Source organism: Chelonoidis abingdonii, chromosome 7 (assembly GCF_003597395.2).
Source record: "Chelonoidis abingdonii isolate Lonesome George chromosome 7, CheloAbing_2.0, whole genome shotgun sequence".
Lineage (NCBI taxonomy): Eukaryota > Metazoa > Chordata > Testudines > Testudinidae > Chelonoidis > Chelonoidis abingdonii.
Window position 1 is genome coordinate 621,361 of NC_133775.1, and position 18,126 is coordinate 639,486.

Consider the following 18,126-nt stretch of genomic DNA (forward strand, 5'->3'; position numbering starts at 1 on the left):
TTCTGATAGTTTCTGCAACTTTGACTTGAAGTAATTCCAGGCCTCCTCCGCCTTTAGATCCACAAGTTCTTCAGTCCAATCCACTTCCCTAACTAATTTCCTTAATTCTTTAAAATTAGCCCTTTTGAAATCAAAAACCCTAGTCCCAGATCTATTTTTGTTTATCTTTGCATCTTGTTTGAACTAGTTTTGTCGTCTTACGATGTTTACCGAGGATGTCCATTGCTGCCTCATACATTACAGCATTGAAATTGTTGGTCATTGTTTCTACATATTCCTCTAGAGCAAGCAGTGGGGCAAATTTTCTGCTGATCATTGCTTGGAATGTCTCTGCAATGTTTTGGTCTCTGAGTCTTTCTAAGTCAAACTTGGTTCTGGTGAACTTTGGCCTGACAATTTTCCTTAGCCTCAGCCAAAAATTTAGCATCACAAGGTCGTGATCACTTCTAATTTCAGCACCAGAAAAGCTCCTTGTTTTAGCTCTGTTAATCCCAGAACGAAATCGGTCCAGATGTAATTGATCTGGCTGTGGCATAGGTGCGTGCCATGTTGATCATTGGATGCTTTATTTGCTCCTAATGTGTTTGCAAGAACCAGATTGTTATAGCTGGCAACCTCGAAAAGTCTTACTTCTCTCGCATTGGTTACCATGTTACAGAAAGGGCCACAATAATCTCACCAATCTGCCTGTGCGTCAGTACCCACGTTAGCATTCCAATCTCCTTGTACAATCAGGATATTGTTCTTGTGTACCTTATCAATGATACCTTGGAGCTGATTGGAGATTTTTACAGTTTGCTCATTGTCATAATCTGTTGTAGGAGCGTAGACTTTTACCACTGTGATACTAAACGGTATTGCCTTTAAACAGATGGAAATAAGCCTGCTGGACACTGGGCAGCATCCTAATACTTAATTCTTGATATCTTTATGCATAAGAAATCCTATGCTGTTGACATATTTGTCCTCTCCACTGTGATAGAGTACATGTCCTTCTTCCATTAGTACCTCTCAGAAGTTCTTCTATCTGACCTCAGAGATTCCTAGGCAGTGCCAAGTGTATTGTTCCATTTCATATCTGAGTTCTTTCAACCTCTCTATTTGTCTCAGTGTCCTTACATTCCATGTGACTACGGTGATATCTCTTCCGCGGCTCCTCTTTGTTGGGGTTACTCCTGTAGTATACTTGTCATGTCTGCCCTGTTGGGAGATGGATGGCGCAGTCATTATTAACAGGGGCTGTGATCAATCTGGTATGGACATCCTTGACTTGCTCATCATATGGTGTGTCTTGGCAATATCTAACCTGGTGGAGCCCATCCTTCTCCAGGCAGCCCCCTTTTAGTCGCCTCTTACAATATGCAGAAGGAGTAGTGGGCCTATTCTGTCCCCAAACCCACAGGGAGAATATATACAAAATATAAAGTATTTCCCAGTCATACTGTTTAAATATGACTCTACAGCACTATAGTAAATGAAACAATCACTTCACACGGCTGTGGCTTTTTTGGGTAATGCTGATTGCTAATTTGGCTACTGAGATCTGAGTATCACTGCTCTACAGGATCGCACTGATTTTCTTTCAAGAGATAATTGAAAAAATGCATCATGCCCTGCAACAACTCTCTCCTTCTTCCAGGTCATAGCAGACGACAAACATCTGCATCTCTCTCTCTCCGTAATCTGTTTGCTGCTCATCCCATCTCCTGATCTCTCTCCATCCTCTCTCATCCTCCGCCTTGCTCTCCTCTGGCTTTTGCCCCTCACAGGTTTCTCCCATCTTAAAAACAAAAAACCATCCATGGCCCCACTTGCCTCTCCAGCTACTGCCCTGTCTCCCTTCCCTCTCTGAACTCCCAGAATGCATTGTCTGGAGCTCCTCCTGTCCAGTCCCAAATTAGACCCTCTCCAATCCATTTTTCACCCATTGCACTCCACTGAAAATGCTCTTGCCAAAGTCTCTGATGATCTCTTCCTAGACAAAGCTCAGGACCAGCACTACATCCTCCTCCTCCTGGACCTGTCAGCTGTCTTGGACATACTCGACCATGCTCCTTTTCTTGAAATCTTGTCCTTCCTTGCCTTCTATGATTCTGTCCTCTCCTGGTTCTCCTCCACCTTCAGCATGTCCTTAGAGGATTAATCTTATCCGCTGCCCCACGTCCAGCTTTCATGTGGGGCTCACAGGGCTGTGTCCCCTTGTCTTCTCCCTCAACACCTTCTCTTTGGGTAATCTCTTCCACATCCACAAATTCAACAATCATCTTTACGCTGATAACTCAAGCTCTGCCTTCCTACTCCAGACATGTTGTCTTCTGTCCAAACTACGATCTGGGCCTGTCTCTCTCATCTCCTTGTGGATGGCGAGCTGCCAGATAAAGTAGAACCCTAACCGTTGCCAGACAAACCCTCCCTGCTACCTCCTCTCTGCGTCACTGTGGACAACACCATCCTATTGGTCACTCAAGCCCTTTGGTTCACGCCTCTCCCTGGGTCCTCGCATCTACGCAGTACCTAGCAGTGTGTTTACACTTAGAATGCAGCAGCGTTTCAGCCTAGACCCTAGCTGGGCCAATGGGAGGGTTCTCCTGTGAGGATAGGTAATCCAGCTCTCCGAGAGGTGGTAGCTAGGGTGACAGAAGAGTTCTTCCGTTGACCTCTCACTTTCTAAACCAGGGATTAGGCTGACTTAACTACACTGCTCAGGGGGGTGGATTTTTCACACCCTTGAGTGACATAGTTAAGTCGACTTAATTTTCTGGTGTAGACCAGGCGGAAGTCTTGTGTATTCTTTCTGCATGCCATCTTATCAGAGAGAAGTGTGGGAGGGAATCTCCTGTAGTGGATAACTTCTTGGTTGATAGCACCTCTCCCACCTTGTGTCTGTGATATCCTGGGACCAACACGGCTACAGCAACACTGCACACATCTCTAAGATGCTGCTTTTCTATCCAGCCACGCAGCTAAACCTCTCATCCTGGCTCCTGTTATCTCACATCTTTGATTACTGCAGCATCCTTTTCTCTGGCCTTGACCAATGCAGTCGTACCCCACTCATATGGATTCTGATGCTGCTGCAAAGTTTCTTTTCCTGCTGTGTAGCTTTGACCACATTACCCCTCTGTCAGGGTTTTTTCCCCCACTTTGAACTTTAGGATACAAAAAGTGGGGACCTGCATGGACACTTTTAAGCTTAATTACTAGCTTAAATTTGATACGCTGCCACCAGCCAGAATTTAGTGTCTGGCACACTTTCTGTTCCCCCAAACCTTCCCTGGGGAACCCAGACCCAAACCCCTTGGGTCTTAAAACAAGGAGAAATTTAACCATCCCCCTCCTTCTCCCCCTATACTTTCACCTCCCTGGCTTGCCTTGAGAGGCTTCACACCAATCCAAACTCCTTGGATCTTAAAACAAGGAAAAATCAATCAGGTTCATAAAAAGAAAACTTTTAATTAACTTTTACTTTTTTTCTTTCTTTATCTCTGTAAAATCAGGATGGAAAATGCTTTACAGGGTACTCAGATTCATATAGACTAGAGGGACCCCCCCTCCCCCTTAGCCTTAGATTCAAAGTTACAGCAAACAGAGGTAAAAATCCTTCCAGCAAAAAGGCACATTTACAAGTTGAGAAAACAAACATAAGACTAATCCACCTTGCCTGGCTACTACTTACAATTTTGAAACATGAAAGACTAATTCAGAAAGATTTGAAGAACCTGGCATGATGTCCCGTCCTCTCAATCCCGAGAGCAAACAACGAACCAAACAAAAAGCACAAACAAAAACTTCCCTCCATCAAGATTTGAAAGTATCTTGTCCCCCTGTTGGTCCTCTGGTCAGGTGTCAGCCAGGTTTACTGAGCTTCTTAACCCTTTACAGATAAGAGACATTAACCCTTAACTATCTGTTTATGACACCCTCTCTTTGGATCCTTTCACTGGCTTCCTCTTCTCTTGTTATCAAATGTAAGCTCCTTGTTTTTACTTCCAATGCCCTTAACAAGCATCCCCACCCTATGTATGGTCTCTCTCGATGCAGAAAAGCCAGCTCCCACCTCCATTTGGCCTTAGGTGCCACCCTCCAGCTTCCTCTTGTTAAATTCTCAAGCAAGCCCTTTTGTGATTTGTCCCCTGGTGCCCCTCACGCTTGGGTGGAGCTCCTTGTAAACAGCCCCCAAAGGAACCATTAGCCCTCTGCAAAATCTGTTTTGCTCTGCCACCTACAACCAGTTGTACGCTGAGATCGCTCCCTGTCATGCTGACCAATGGCATGTCTCTGTGGCCATCTCTTGTCCTTAGATTGGCATCTCTGTGGGACAGGGGCTCTCTCTTTGTTCTGGGTTTGTCCAGTGCCTAGCATGGTGGGGTCCTATGCAACAACTAGGACTCCTAGGTGCTACCATAATACAAATAATAATAAATCCTGTGTGATTCCTCCCTCTCCATGGCTTTAGATGCCACCACACAGTGAGCAACAAAGGCGCCTTTAGTGTGCATGTCTCCTAGCTTGTACTGCTTCCAGCTGGCAGGCTCTCCTTGTGGGTCCAGCCACCTGGTGCCCCAGGAGGGAGCAGTGCCTTATCTCCCTTGCTCTCCTTGCAGACCCTGACATGGGGGCTGGCTCCCATGTGCATGAGATCCCATTCCAGTTCAGCCTCCTGAAGCTGCTACCCAAATGCCAGCAGATTGAAATGTTCTTCCTTATGCTGACGGGAGGTGAGCACTGACAGTTGTTGGAGATAGGCAGCAGAGGGAGGACAGTGAAGCCTGGGGAACATGACGTACTGAGTCGGGCATTCATTGTAACCACACTCCTTTTTCTGCAGAGTTGTTAGCAGGGACAGTCCTTTCCATGGTATTGACTGTAGTAATTGTGCTTTTGGGGAAGAAAGGAGGGCAGGATTTGCTGCTGCTTAGTTTCTTTGCTTCCTTCAAAACCAAGCCAGACGCGCACCTACAAAGTGGAGAGAAAAGCAAAGCAAAGGGGATATGCAGCTGCTGCCTCTGGTGGCTCGCTTGCCATCTCACTGCTGGAGAAACACAAGCACAGCACAAAGACTAATCAGCAATCCAAGCACTGGGAAACTAGTGCCACCCTCAGAAAAGAAGGGAGAAGGGGCAGAAACGAATGCCTTGCGTCCCCGGTGGTGGTTGGGATCTAGCTGGAGCCAGGGAGATGTGAGGTGATCTGTCTCTCTCTCTGGCCCAGTCTGGCCAGGGCAGCTCTTAGGATCAGGCCAGTGAAGGTCCATCAGTATTGCTGTGGCGCCTGGTGTCCCAGAATGGGATGGGGGGGTCCTTCAGCCAGTGCTCTCAGGACCCCAAAGGAGGTGATGGGTGCAGTGCCCCAGCCTGTCATTATTTTGTTCACCAGTTAGATCTAATGTACGACGCACCAGTTCTGGTCCATCGATTTCTGTCTCACAGTCCTCCAGTAATATCCCGACACTCTGGGGTGGTATCAGCAGGCTGCCTAGTTTTGGATGGGTGTGGTCTGTCTCCCTTCTGTACTTTTTGTGTTAACGTTGATTGATGTAGGTGATTGGAACGTTTTCATAAACTTTCATCTGCTTTCGCACCATTGACCGCACAGCTGAGGGAGGCCCCTCCGGGCCCAGTTATTACAGCAGTGCAGGGGAGCTGCCTCTTCTCCTCCCTGCAGTGGTGCCACCTTGTGTCTCCCAGCTGGGGCATGCAGGGTGGCTCCTACAGCCCCAAGGTCACTGATGGAGATGTTGGGGGTTGCTGCTGCTCCTGTGCTGGTGTTAGCTTGGTAGCAGGTCTGTTTGTTAGTGCCAGGCCTGGGTCTCTGTGCTGTCTTGTGGCTTCCTACCTCTTGAACCTTGTCTTCAGCGTGGTTCCAGTATCTGGTGTGGGTGGGTGCAGAAAGGTTTGTGTGGCTGGTAGCAGAGGGCTCCCTCTCTGCCTTGTATAAGCTCACCTTGCAGACATAATGGGGAAACCTCACCAGCCACATGCAGCTGGCTCTTTGCAATGACCTGCCTGGCTGGATGGGTGCTGGGACAGTAGCTGGCTGGAGCGGGTCTCTGATGCTGGTGGTTCTGTTCTGGAGCAGAGGATGATGTGATGGCCAAGGACTCTTTGTGTGCACCCAATGAAATGCTGCTAGACTTCTTCCACGGCTGCCTGCAGCATGACCTCAGCAACCGGGAGATCCCCTTGGCAGACTCCGATCACATGACCTTCATGGAGCAGGTCCTACAGCGGGACCGCGATGGCCACTTGCCCCCATTCACGCTCCCAGTGATCCGAGGTAAGGAGTGAGAGCCTGGCAGCTGGAGAGGTGAGCAAGGCAGGGCCTTTGGTGCCCTGCTCCTGGGCTCCCCTCCTCACAACCTGTCTCTTTGGTTCCAGAAGAGCCCCTGAAGGCCCCTGCACCCCTGGAACAGCAGGATCCCTCGCTGGCTGCTCACCCTGTTGGCAGTAGTGCTACTAGGGACATGAGTGGCTCCACGAGCACCCTGCAGGTACCTCCCCTGGCTCCATGTCCCTCATGCTGCTTTGGGCCTCATGCTCCCCTGCCCTGGAAACTCCTGAACGTGGCACAAAGGGGGCAGCTGCTGGAGCATGGCCTGAGCCCTGTGACAAGGATTGGGATGGAGCTTTTCAAATCCACCCCCGGTCTGTGATGATCCACCAGCCTCTCTTGGCTGCCCAGGGACTGGGAGAAGCGAAGGCCTAGCTCTGGGACAGGCACACAGCTGGCAGACCTGCTCCAGCTGGCACTGCCTATGGCGAGGGCAGCGATAGAAAGGGCTAGGGATGACACAGGACAGGAGCGAGGCTGAGGAGGGCCTGGAGAAGCTGGCTCAGGTCCAGCTCTAGCCATTTCGCAGCCCCAAGCACAGCGACACGCTGCGGGGGGTGCTCTGCCACTCGCCGGAGCCGCGGGACCAGCGGTCCCTCCGCAGGGATGACTGCGGGAAGTCCACCGGAGCTGCGGGACCAGCGGACCCTCCACAGGCATGCCTGCGGGAGATCCACTGGAGCCACCTGCCATCCTCCTGGCAACCGGCAGAGCGTCCCCCGCGTCATGCCGCCCCAAGCACGCGCTTGGCACACTGGGGCCTGGAGCCGGCCCTGAGCTGGCCCCATGGTTGCCTGTGCTATACCTGCAGTGGGGGAGCCCTAGTCTACGCAATGTGCAGCAGCGCGGGTCTGAGCCAGACTGCCCTGTCAGCAGGTCAAGCGTGTGGACACGGAGGCTGCTGCACCTAAGGGCTGGCCAGCCCCCTGGAGGTGTTTCTGCTCTGTATCACCCCTGCCTTGCCCCAGGGCATCCCTGCAGTCTTACCCCGCTGTGCTCTTTCCTCAGAGCCTGTGCAATGCAGAGCTGCCGGAGACCGACGTGTCCCCGGCCAATGCTGCTGGGCTTCTGCAGTGGCGATGCTACGCCAAGCTGGTCAGTCCACAGCACCTCTTCCTCACCTTCCTGCCAGCCACCTTCCCTGGTAAGTCTGCCCTGCTGAGCCAGGGAGCTGAGTCAGGCAGCAGCGGGAATGTTGAGTGACTCTCTCAGGGGGGACAGCCTTCCTGTTGTGTGGAGATGGGCAGAGCTTGGGCCTAAGGGGCTTAGCAGTGGGTCTCTTGTAGTGCTCTCGGACCTGCCTAGCTGTGATTTGGCTCCCGTGTGGAGGTTTGGTTTTCCCGTTTATTGTGACCTGGTTTGGGGCATGCCTAGAGCTTCCCACCCCTGCCACGGGGGGGATCTGAGTGAAGCCCCCTGGGGTTCCCAGGAATGGAGGCTGGGGCAGCTGGCAGGGCGTTCTCTGAGGGACCTTGCATCTCACAGGAAGTGAATATTTTAAGGATTGATACCAGTTACCCGGGGTGAGCTACTGAGTTGGTGGCTGCTTCTCTAACTTGGGTCGAAGGCACCTAGACAGTGGCTGGCCCTCCAAGCTGTCCTTGGGTTGCTGGGCTAACAGCGGTCCCCATCTGTCAGGATATGCGGGAAGGGCCTGACCTCTCCTTTTCTTCTCTAGATGTACAGAAGCTGATGGCTTGTGCGCTGGAGAAAGCCCCAAAGGAGGACGGCTCTGCAGGAGAGAGCCTGGATCCTGTCTGTGGGGAGCTGGGTAGAACGAGATTCGAGGAGGCGGCTGTGGCATTCCCACCTGCCCTCAGTGTAACACCAGCCAATGGTACTTGCCTTGGCTCCCCACCCCATGTGTTCTGTGGGCAGAGCCCATTCCAGGGCCCAGGAGAGTCTTCCTCTCCCGTTCAGAGTGCCTGCCACTGCCAGGCAGGCCAGAGGCTTGTGCAGCATGTGCTGCTCCTGGCTCAGCCTGGCGTGACTGTGTGATATGCCCATCCCCTGGTAGGGGTGTGGGGAAGGGCTGAGGAGTCCCCGAGCAGCACAGCTATGAATGCAGCCTGCTCCGCACCCCTCCAGAGGGGCTGCTCTTTGGGAAATGGATGTCCACTAATCTGGCCCACAGGCTGCAGACAAGGTGACTCTGCCTCCAGCAAAGCAATGGGGCTTTCTCAGAGTGAAGCGCTGGTGCCAGACAGACACCAGCTCTTCTGCCATGGAGGCCCCTGGATCTCACACAGACCCTCTCCTGACAGGCTGTTCGAAGTGTGCTGTGTTGCTCTGGTAGCATGGAGCGGAGCCACCTGCTCCCTGCTGGAGATCACAGCCCCCCAGAGGGCAGGGGCAGGGGAAGAGACAGCACTGCAGGCTGGGAGTGTTCAAGCCCCATACAAAGCCCTTGATATTGAAAAGGGGAGGGGGAATCAGTTGGCTGGCTAGTGTCTGAGGAGCGGAGGGTCCATGCTGCAGGGGACAGGAGCCGTGGCAGGGGACAAGAGTGGGAAAGCCCTGGGCCAGTGTGTTCAGGTGTGGAGAGTCTAAGGGAAGTTACAAACCGGCCTCATGCTCCCTATGGGCCTGGAGAAGACATCTGTTGCGGGGGGGCTGGGAGCAAGATGAGGGGGGCTCTTGGGAACAAGGATACCAGCGTACTGAGCTGAATGGACAATCCAGTGAGGAAAGGGCAGGCCCAGACATAGTGGCTGGTGTCTTGGGCTGTCAGTGGGGAGCTCTCCCTCAGGGCATCTCTCTTCTGCAGAAGCAGGCCAGGACCCAGGAGAGCCAGGCACGTCTCTGCGAAAGGACATACACATCTCCTTCAACTGCCAGGCCTCGCAGCCCGAGCTGAGCGAGGGCCACCGGCTCCGCTGCCCCATCTACATCTATAGCTGCTCCTTGGAGCAGCTGCGGGAGCAGATGGTCAGCCCCCGGACACACCGGCCTCTGCGGGACATCTTTTTCAGGTAAAGCCAGCTCCCATGGCTCGGGGTTGGGAGCGCACACTCCTTGGAGTGCAAGTGCAGGGAGCTCAGGACTGCACAGTCGAGTCTTTCCTGTGCAGGATGCTGGCTCCAGCCTTGCCTTGGTCTGCTGGCGTATTCCTTCTCACTCACAGCACTGCCTGCCTGCAAGAGCTTGTAGGCTGGTCATGGCCCGGTCTGGCGCAGAGAACCTCTTCCTCCAGGGATGTGACACGTCAACAGGGCTGAGTGGTGACGCTGCTGCTCTTTTCCAGGTCCCAGTTTCTGGAGCGTCCCCCAAATGCCACCTGGCTAGACCACAAGCACAAGGAGCTGGTGAGTTACTGCACGCTGCTGCAGGAGCACTCACACCAGTGCTATGTGAAAGGTAAGGAGGGGCATGGCATGGAGCGGGGCTGAGCCAGGACCTTTCCTAGACTCCACTCTTTGGTGGGTGAGGGGAGGGGAGAACTCTGCAGGGAACTAGTTTCTTGTCAGGGTTGGCTTAAAGATGTTCCTGCATGGTCCCTTGGGGCCCAGCTCTGTGGGCACAGCTGCAGGGACCTCAGCCCAGAGTGGGCACCGCTTGCGAAGTCCTCTCATTGGGGTCTTACTGAGCTGCCAGAGTAAGCTTCCCACCTCCCGCCCTGCTGGGCACAGCCGTACAATCAGCCCGGTGTTGCACCCGCAGGGCTGTTCAAGAGCCTGCAGCAGTCACATAGCATCAGCTCCCAGGACCTTCTCACAGCTATGGACTACTGCGAGGAGCTGCTGCAGGAGATTGACATCACCCACTTCCTGCTGACCCTCTGCAGCCACGTGCGGGCCTTCCGCGAGAGCCACCGGCACTTCCACACGCACCCCAGGGCGGCCAACCTGGAGCAGGAGGAGAAGCTGCCCTCCAGGGAGAGGGGCGTCCTCATCTCAGAGTCTAGGTAGGAGCCATCTGCCACCCTTTGTATTGACTCAGGGAAGAGCCGTGAGCTCCTGGCCCGTCACGGGTCATTTCCACGCAGAGGAGACACAGCATCATGGAGCGGGAGGGCCAAGGAAGTGATGCAGCATTGGGCTGGGGGCTGCAGTGTGTCCTGTCAGGTTTCCACTCTCTGGTGCTACCAAGGGGTACAGTGCCTAGGGACAGAGTGGCATGAAATGTCTGCAGGATGGGTTCTGTGGCTGGTGGACTTCATGCTGAGCCAAGGTCTGTGGCATGACTGCAGGGCCCTGAATCCCTGCTACGTGGAGTGCAACCAGCCCCAGTCAGCACCGAGCAGGGACACTGCTGCATTCTGCCCGCTTCTCCAGAGGCACCGCCCCTTCCCCGCGTGGCTGAACTCTGTCAGTGTCTGTATCCAGACCCTGGTCTGACTCCCTCTGCTCCTCTCCTGAAAGCCTGGCAAAAGCCTGGTATAGACTCAGCTGCCCCCTAGCCCTTGTATAGAGTCCAAGGCCTTATACCTAGCTGCTGTCCCTCAACTCTTCTTCCTGGGTCCTACCCCCCAGGGCTTAGCAGGGGGGCACAGTACCCAGCAGGGCCTGCCTGGCAGTATGGGTACCTAGTGGAGTCAGTTGCAGTGGACAGAGGTGTTTTCTTCACTTTGGGCTGAGTGGGTTATAGGTCTGGTAGGTGGCTAGGGATGACACTAAACTGGGAGGATGTGACGATGTAGTTCTGGCAGGACCCAACTGAGAGTGCCAGCTTAGGACCAATTGCTTAAACAGGGCAGTCACAGCCCTAGGCTGGGGTTTTTCCACCTCTGAGGCAAACCAAACCAGCCAGACAAAAATGACTTCGGTTTCACCCCACTGGCTAACACAAGTCACACAAGCAATTTCCTAGGCACTCCAGTCTCCAGTATCACCACCAGTCCCCCCGTCCTGGGGATGATCGTTATGAAAACCAACACCCAGTAAAAGAGAGGTCTCTTGATCCCAAAGGACCAAGCCCCAGACCCAGGTCAATATACACATCAATCTACCCACAAATCACGCTGCTGCCAATCCTTTAGAATCTAAAATCTAAAGGTTATTCGTAAAGGAAAAAGATAGAGATGAGAGCTAGAATTGGTTAAATGGAATCGATTACATACGTAATGGCAAAGTTCTTAGTTCAGGCTTGTTAGCAGTGATGGAGTAAACTGCAGGTTCAAATCAAGTCTCTGGAGAACATCCCCAGCTGGGATGGTCATCAGTCCTTGTGCAGAGTTCAGCTTGTAGCAAAGTCCCTCCAGATGTAAGAAGCAGGATTGAAGACAAAATGGAATGAGCCTCCACCTTCTATAGGCTTTTCCAGGTGTAAGGACACTTCTTTGTTCTTACTGTGAAAGTTACAGCAAAATGGAGTCTGGAGTCACATGGGCCAGTTTCTGCACACCCTGCTGAGTTACAAGGCGTACCTGCCTCCTCTCAATGGGTCAGTTGTGTAGCTAATGGTCCTTAATGGGCCATCAAAGCAGGCTAAGCTGAGCTGACACCAACTTCTCTGGATCTTTCCCAGTAACACAGCACAAGTTTGAAATACAGACAGTATACAGCCAATATTCATAACTTCAACTACAAAATGATACGACAGCATAATCATAACCAATAACCCGTAACCTGGTCTTAGACACTTATAGACCCCCTTTACATAGGATTTGGTGCCACTACAGGACCTTGGTTGCAATCCATGTCTATATGGTCCCAGTTATATCAATAACGTCACAGAGGAGTTATAGATATGCCAGAGGTAGGGATGATAGGATACAGGGGACCTAGACAAATTAGAGGATTGGTCAAAAGAAACTTAATGAGTTCAACAGGGACAAGTGCAGAGCCCTGCACTTAGGATGGAAGAATCCCATGCACTGTTACAGACTAGGGACCGAATAGCTAGGCAGCAGTTCTGCAAAAGGACCTAGGGTTACAGTGACGAAAAGCTGTATGATTCAACAGTGTGCCTTGTTGCCAAGAAGGCTAATGGCATTTTGGGCTGTATAAGTAGAGGTATTCCCAGCAGATCGAGGGACATGATCATTGCCCTCTATTTGGCACTGTGAGGCCTCATCTGGAGTACTGTGTCCAGTTTGCGTCCCATACTACAAGAAGAATGTGAAAAAATTGGGAAAGATTCCGGGGGGGGGGGGCATAAAAATAAGGGGCTGGAGGACATGACTTCTGAGGAGAGGCTGAGGGAACTGGGATTGTTTAGTCTGCAAAAGAGAAAAAGAGGGGGGATTTGATGGCTGCTTTCAACTACCTGGAAGGAGGTCCAAAGAGGATGGATCTAGGCTGTACTCAGTGGTGGCAGATGACAGAACAAGGAGTAACAGTCTCAAGTTGCAGTGGGGAGGTCTAGGTTGGATATTAGGAAAACTTTTTCAGTAGGAGGGTGGTGAAGCACTTGAATGGTTACCTAGGGAGTGGTGGAATCTCTTTCCCTTAGAGGTTTTTAGGTCAGGCTTTGAGAAAGCCCTGGCTGGGATGATTTAGTTGGGAATTGGTCCTGCTTTGAGCAGTGGGTTGGACTAGATGACCTCCTGAGATCCCTTCCAGCCCTGATATTCTAGGATTCTATGGAGGCGTTGTACCTGAAGGTGACACTGACTCTGTTCATGGTTCATATTGTGCCCATCTGGCTTGTATGCATGTGGCCTCGTCAGTGCGGAGATGGAGGACTACAATGAGCAGGACCACAGAGGTTTTTCATGCCCCACCGAGGAGCCGAAGGTCAGCGCCAGCTGCTGCTCAGAGTTCCCCCTATCCCTGCTGGAGAATGGCCAACCTTGCCAGGTGCACCCTGACCTGCATAAAATCATCCAGGTGAGGGAGGGGGGCAAGCATGCAGTGGGCCGGGGCCAGAGGGAGTTAGTCTCACATTCACCATCTCATGTCTCTCTCGGCAGGAGAAGTTCCTGGAAATTGGGAGTTTGCATTTTAAGCCAGTGATCTCGAATCCTCATTATTTCTTCTACTGTCCGCCCTGTGCCAAGAAAGAGGTGTGTGTAGGGTGAGGACTCGGGTCCCTGTGCCTAGCTCTGCCCCAGTGCCTTGGTGGTGGAACAAGTGAACTAGGCTCCTCTGAGGAGGGAGGTGCCATTTGTCTCCCCCAAGTCTGCCCTTTGGGCGTCTGCTGAGCCCCTGGGGCACTGGAGCAGTGATGACTGACACAAGGTTGTTCCCCCTGCTCAGGAGGAGGCCTCCTGCGACCAGGCAGACAGGAAGGGCAGCGAGGATATGGAGGGGTCGGAGGCTGAACTGGCAGCTGAAGAAGGTAACTCTCTGTCCTCCCTACGAGAGCATGTGCCTGGCACTAGTGCCGGGGGTGGGGCACTTACAAGGGAGGGGAGCTCGGCTGGAGTGCACTTGGTGTTACAGCATCGTTCTTGGAGCAGTGTGAAGATCTCGCCCCCAACTGCCATAGCTGTACGGGCAGAAGCCCTAGTGTAGCCGCAATTATAAATGCAGCTCGTTGGGGGGCCAATCCTGGCCATGTTGGCAATGGAGCACTGCTGTTGTGAACTGCGTCTCCACTAGCAGGATAAAGGTGCGGTTACACTCTGTGTGTGTGTGTGTGTGTGTGTGTAGGGACCGTGTCTGGCTGCTGCATTGCCACGGAGAGTGACCCGGAGCTGGAGGTGGAGTATCGGGAGAAGCTGGAGAATGAGTTCCCAGACTTGGGCTCCCTTTCGGACTCGAACACCGTCAACCACGACGATGACTCGTTCAGTGTCCTGGGCGGGGACTCGCTGAACGAGCAGGAGCTCCTGGAGCAGGAGATGCCACCGCTCTTTGTGCACCTGACCTGTTCAGTGAAGCTGCGCAGCCAGCACAGCTCCATGCCTGTGCGGTCGCTGCCCACCTGCCTGGGTAAGAGCATGCCTGCAGGCCGCTAGGGCTAGGGCCTTGGCTGCATCCTGAGCTGAAGGGTTCCAGCGGGGAGCCCAGGTCAGCGCCAGGCTGCTGGCTGGGTGAGTGGAGTCCCTTGGAGCACAGCACGCTCGTCTCTCCCTCTGCCTCAGATGCTGCTTGCTTGAGGCAGGTTCCCTCCCAGGCTGGAGGCCAGATCTCTCCCAGTACTATGCTGGTGCCATCAGCCAGCCAGCCCTCCTGGTCCCTGGGAAAGTGGCTCCAGGGTGCTGCACAGGAACGGCAGGACTTGGGCTCTTGCCTCATGGCACTCCTCAGGGGCCTGTTCCACCTGTCTGTGCTGAACACTGACCTGCCCAGGACCCCCATGCCAGCCCCTTCCCCTGACCTCCTGGTGTCCTTCCTCAGGGGAAGTGCTAAGTTGCCTGGAGAGCTGCCAGGCTATGGCCAGCATTGACCTCAGCGACCTCTGTGTGACCCTGGACATCTTTGTGCTGACCTTGCCGCTGGAGATAGAAGGTGTAAATGCTGACCTTCACCACAACAGGTGGGTGTGGGGCTGGGCTGGCTACCCCAGCCCTACAGACCAGGTGCCCGGCTCACCTGGCTCTCCTGAATTGACCCCTCCAGACAAAGAAGGTGGAATTCCCCCTTGCATCATGGACCTTCCTGTAGAACTAGGCTGCCCTGATTCCCCGTGATGTGGCACCAGGGTCCCTGGCTATGGGAGAAACGGCCCCCCTGTTTTCCACAACTGCTCAGCCCTTGCCTGGGGCCCCTGCACTCCACTGAAGCCACCTCCGTGTGGCTCCTGCCTGGGCCTCGGGGGATGTTGTCCCAACCTGCGCTCTCTTCCCATGGCAGGTACACATCTGAGAGCAGCATCTCCTTCACCCGCTCGCCCGGGCAGCCCTCCTCCTTTCGCTCTGACGAGGAGATCATGCACAACCTGGAGCGGCTGCCATCTACGGGAGGCGAGAGGTACTGCAACCCTTGGCCTGGCAGCTGGGCTCCATGCTAGGCTGCAGTGCAGGGGGCGCGGGAGAATGAACCCCACTCTTCCCTCTCTCGTAGGCACCCAGCACTCTCCAACCTCCCAGGGGTACACAGACAAGCTGTCGAAGCCACCATGAATGAGGTGAGCCCTGGGTGCCCTCCCTGGGTCACCACAGTGCTGCCGCCTTGCCCAGCCAAGCGTGTCCAAGCGCAGGGACCTTTGCTGCTTGCAGCAGGCTGCGTGCTGAGAGCAGGCCCGAGGCCTTGACTGAGGATGCACAGGACACTGGCTGTGTGCTGCCTACCTGCTGGGCAAGTCTATCTGAATCCAGCCATGGCCTGGGGTTGGTGCAGGAGTGTCTCTGACCTCTGGCCACCAGTGGGCTTGGCTGGGGAGGGAGATAGAGGCCTAGGGTGCATGGTGGGGAGTGTGGGCACAGGTCACCCAGATCATGTCCTTGGCCCTTAGATCCGCTGGCTTCTGGATGATGAGATGGTGTCTGCGCTGCGCCATTCGCAGGCGGTCAGCGCCTCCATCCTGGAACGGGTCGCCACTCATGTCTACAGCTCCCAGGGGAGGCCCAGCTGCCACAGTGAGGTGGTGCCACTGCAGTTTGTCTTTGGGGCCGAGCACTCCTTGGAGAAGTTCAGAGAGGTGAGAGCCCCACAGCCCCTGCTGATGTGCCCTACCTCACCCCTTATGTGCATGCCCAGCGTGCTCTCTGCTCTCCCCTTGCAAGTGACCCCCCCCCCCCCACAGTGCACTCTCATGGGCTCTGTGTTGCAGGAGTTCCGGAGAATGACTCTGCCGGGCTACGTGCTCAATGTAGAGGGCAGTGATTACCACTACGTCTCTGTCAGCCGCCTGCACCCCCTGGAGATCCCCGCCAGCGCTGTCCCCAGCCTGCAGCAGCCCGCACCAGAAGGAAGCACCGGAGCAGCCCAGAGCCACGTTGGGCAGGAGGGGAGTAGCGGAGCAGATGCCGAAGGCCTCCAGCCAAACCATCCAATGCCCTCCCTGCTGCAGAGTGCTGGGGGCCTCTGGGCCTGGCCCATGGGTGAGAGCCAGTTTGGGCCAGACATGGGAAATCCACTGGGCGAGAGCAGCCAGACACAGGATGAGGTGAGAGGGATGGATGCTGTCAGGACGGCATGGGGCAGCTGAGTTTTGGGAACCAGCCTGGGGGCAGGTCAGTAACGCAGCCCCTGGTTTGGGCGCAGGAGCCAGAGGAGGTGCTGAGGCCGGAGCAAAGTGGAGCAGTGGGGCACAGCTTGCTGGAGGAGGCAGCCCAGGAGATGACTCCCCTGACTCCTCCCCACTCTCAGTTCCTGCCCTTGTCCTCAGAGAAGGGGAGTGGTGAGAAATCGCCATCTGCAGCAAGCCTGGCTGACTCCGGGACCCAGGGCAGGGAAGGTAGGAGCCCTGCATGGGGCTGGGCTGGAGCCCACAGCACGAGAGCAGCTTCCCCAGTGCTGCCGTGTGGTCCCTGCTTGACACAGGTGTTCTGCACAGGGGGAGCCCTGCTCCTGGGAACGGGGTCTCTCAAAACCAGCTGCCTTCCCCTTTCTGTGCCAGCCTGGGGGGTTGCTTCTGCTTGTTGGCACATGGGGGTTTGTGAACTGGGCTGTGCTGGGTGTCCCTAGACATGCAGGCCGCTCCAGATCAGTCCCGGGCCCGTCGCTGTACCTCCTGGCACCCTGGACCTGTGCTGCTAGTCAGCAGGTGTCATGTCCCACCCTGCAGAGTCTGGGAGCCTGGGGTCTGTGCGCTGCAACAAGTGCTCTGCTAAGTGCTCCCTCTTTTCCCGCAGGTGCTAGCAAGCAGCGTCCCAGCCGAGTGCAGAGCCTAGTGTCAAGCCAGGGCAGCATGGACTCGGATCACTTAGGTGAGATTCCCCTCGGCGAGGGCAGGCAGCGTGGGGCACGGGACTGGTTGGGGCACTGGGCTCCAAGGTGCCAGCTCCTGCTCTGGAAGGAGGCGGAGGGGCTTGTTCACAGGGCCCGTGTTTCTGTGTCAGGTTACGACGGAGGGAGCAGTGACTCGGAGTGCGAGGAAGCCCTGATGAGCGACCATGACCCCAAGTGCCCCCTGATGCCGGATTTCTGGCTCATTGTAAAGATCCAGCAGGACCGGGTGGAGGTGTATTCTCACACACGGTAACGAAGGTCATGTGCCAGCTCCCCTCTTCCCCCCACCCTTTCCTGTCACTCACATTGGCCCGTGGACTTCTCCCGCTCTCTGCTTCGAGTGCCTTTGCTCCCCTCTGTTGCATGCTCCCAGCCTTGCTCGCTCCTTGTGTCTGCTGTCTGTCTCTGGGGCACCCTGGTTGCCCCAGCCCAGCACTGGGGTGTGTGGGTACCAACCATGTCACTTGGGGCCCAGGACAGCACAGCCCTTGTCACAACCCTCACGATCTCAGACAAACAGCTGAGCAGTTGGTTCTTACGCTTGGCAGGGCAAGCTGGGCTAATGCTGCCAATCTCTGTGACATGAGTTGGGTGGGGCTTCCTGTCACTCTGCCCTCCCAGCTGCCCCCAGCCATGACCGTGGCCAGGGGTTTGGGGCAGGCACCGAGCCACTCATGGGAGAAGCTGCCTTCCTTGCTAACAACTCTGCTGCTCCTTGTCTGAAGCCTCACACCCCACTCAGCAGGACTCTGGTCTAGCTCTGTGGCCTCTGCTGCTCCCAGCCTCTCCCCACTGGCTCCCACTTCCTCCCCTCTGCTGATCCTTTGCACAGCAGACAGAGTCTTGCTGCAGGGTGTGAGTCCTCAATCCCACTCCAGCATACCTGCCCCAAGCCTGCTTCCACAGGGTCTGAGAGCCCCTTGCCTGCCCTTCTCTCCAGGACCCCCATGTGACTGCTCTCATCGCCAGCCCTGCGCTCCAGTCCTGGGTCTCTGCTCTCACAGCCCCAGTTCCCATCTCCCTGCCAAGGAGTGACCCATTGTCTCTCCCTCTGTTGTCCTGCCAGCCAGTCCGG

The 18,126-nt window shown here is 54.8% G+C and overlaps 1 protein-coding gene across 7 annotated transcripts in view; it reads left to right on the forward strand.

Annotated features, from left to right (window-relative positions):
- Positions 1 to 18,126, forward strand: part of SZT2 (SZT2 subunit of KICSTOR complex) — a 77,319-nt gene that overhangs the window by 29,529 nt on the left and 29,664 nt on the right. For 5 of the 7 annotated variants that reach the window (XM_032794297.2, XM_032794330.2, XM_032794306.2 and 2 more), the window contains exons 21-40: positions 4,605 to 4,718; positions 6,079 to 6,276; positions 6,378 to 6,490; positions 7,339 to 7,474; positions 8,009 to 8,167; positions 9,098 to 9,302; positions 9,575 to 9,687; positions 9,991 to 10,234; positions 12,941 to 13,100; positions 13,184 to 13,276; positions 13,470 to 13,551; positions 13,866 to 14,147; positions 14,556 to 14,694; positions 15,012 to 15,128; positions 15,222 to 15,285; positions 15,613 to 15,798; positions 15,931 to 16,266; positions 16,365 to 16,557; positions 16,955 to 17,029; positions 17,162 to 17,300. In XM_032794297.2, the coding sequence (XP_032650188.1) occupies positions 4,605 to 4,718; positions 6,079 to 6,276; positions 6,378 to 6,490; positions 7,339 to 7,474; positions 8,009 to 8,167; positions 9,098 to 9,302; positions 9,575 to 9,687; positions 9,991 to 10,234; positions 12,941 to 13,100; positions 13,184 to 13,276; positions 13,470 to 13,551; positions 13,866 to 14,147; positions 14,556 to 14,694; positions 15,012 to 15,128; positions 15,222 to 15,285; positions 15,613 to 15,798; positions 15,931 to 16,266; positions 16,365 to 16,557; positions 16,955 to 17,029; positions 17,162 to 17,300 (3,148 nt within the window). The remainder of the gene's footprint in view (positions 1 to 4,604; positions 4,719 to 6,078; positions 6,277 to 6,377; positions 6,491 to 7,338; positions 7,475 to 8,008; positions 8,168 to 9,097; positions 9,303 to 9,574; positions 9,688 to 9,990; positions 10,235 to 12,940; positions 13,101 to 13,183; positions 13,277 to 13,469; positions 13,552 to 13,865; positions 14,148 to 14,555; positions 14,695 to 15,011; positions 15,129 to 15,221; positions 15,286 to 15,612; positions 15,799 to 15,930; positions 16,267 to 16,364; positions 16,558 to 16,954; positions 17,030 to 17,161; positions 17,301 to 18,126) is intronic. The other 2 variants (XM_032794361.2, XM_032794344.2) reach the window with 2 other exon arrangements.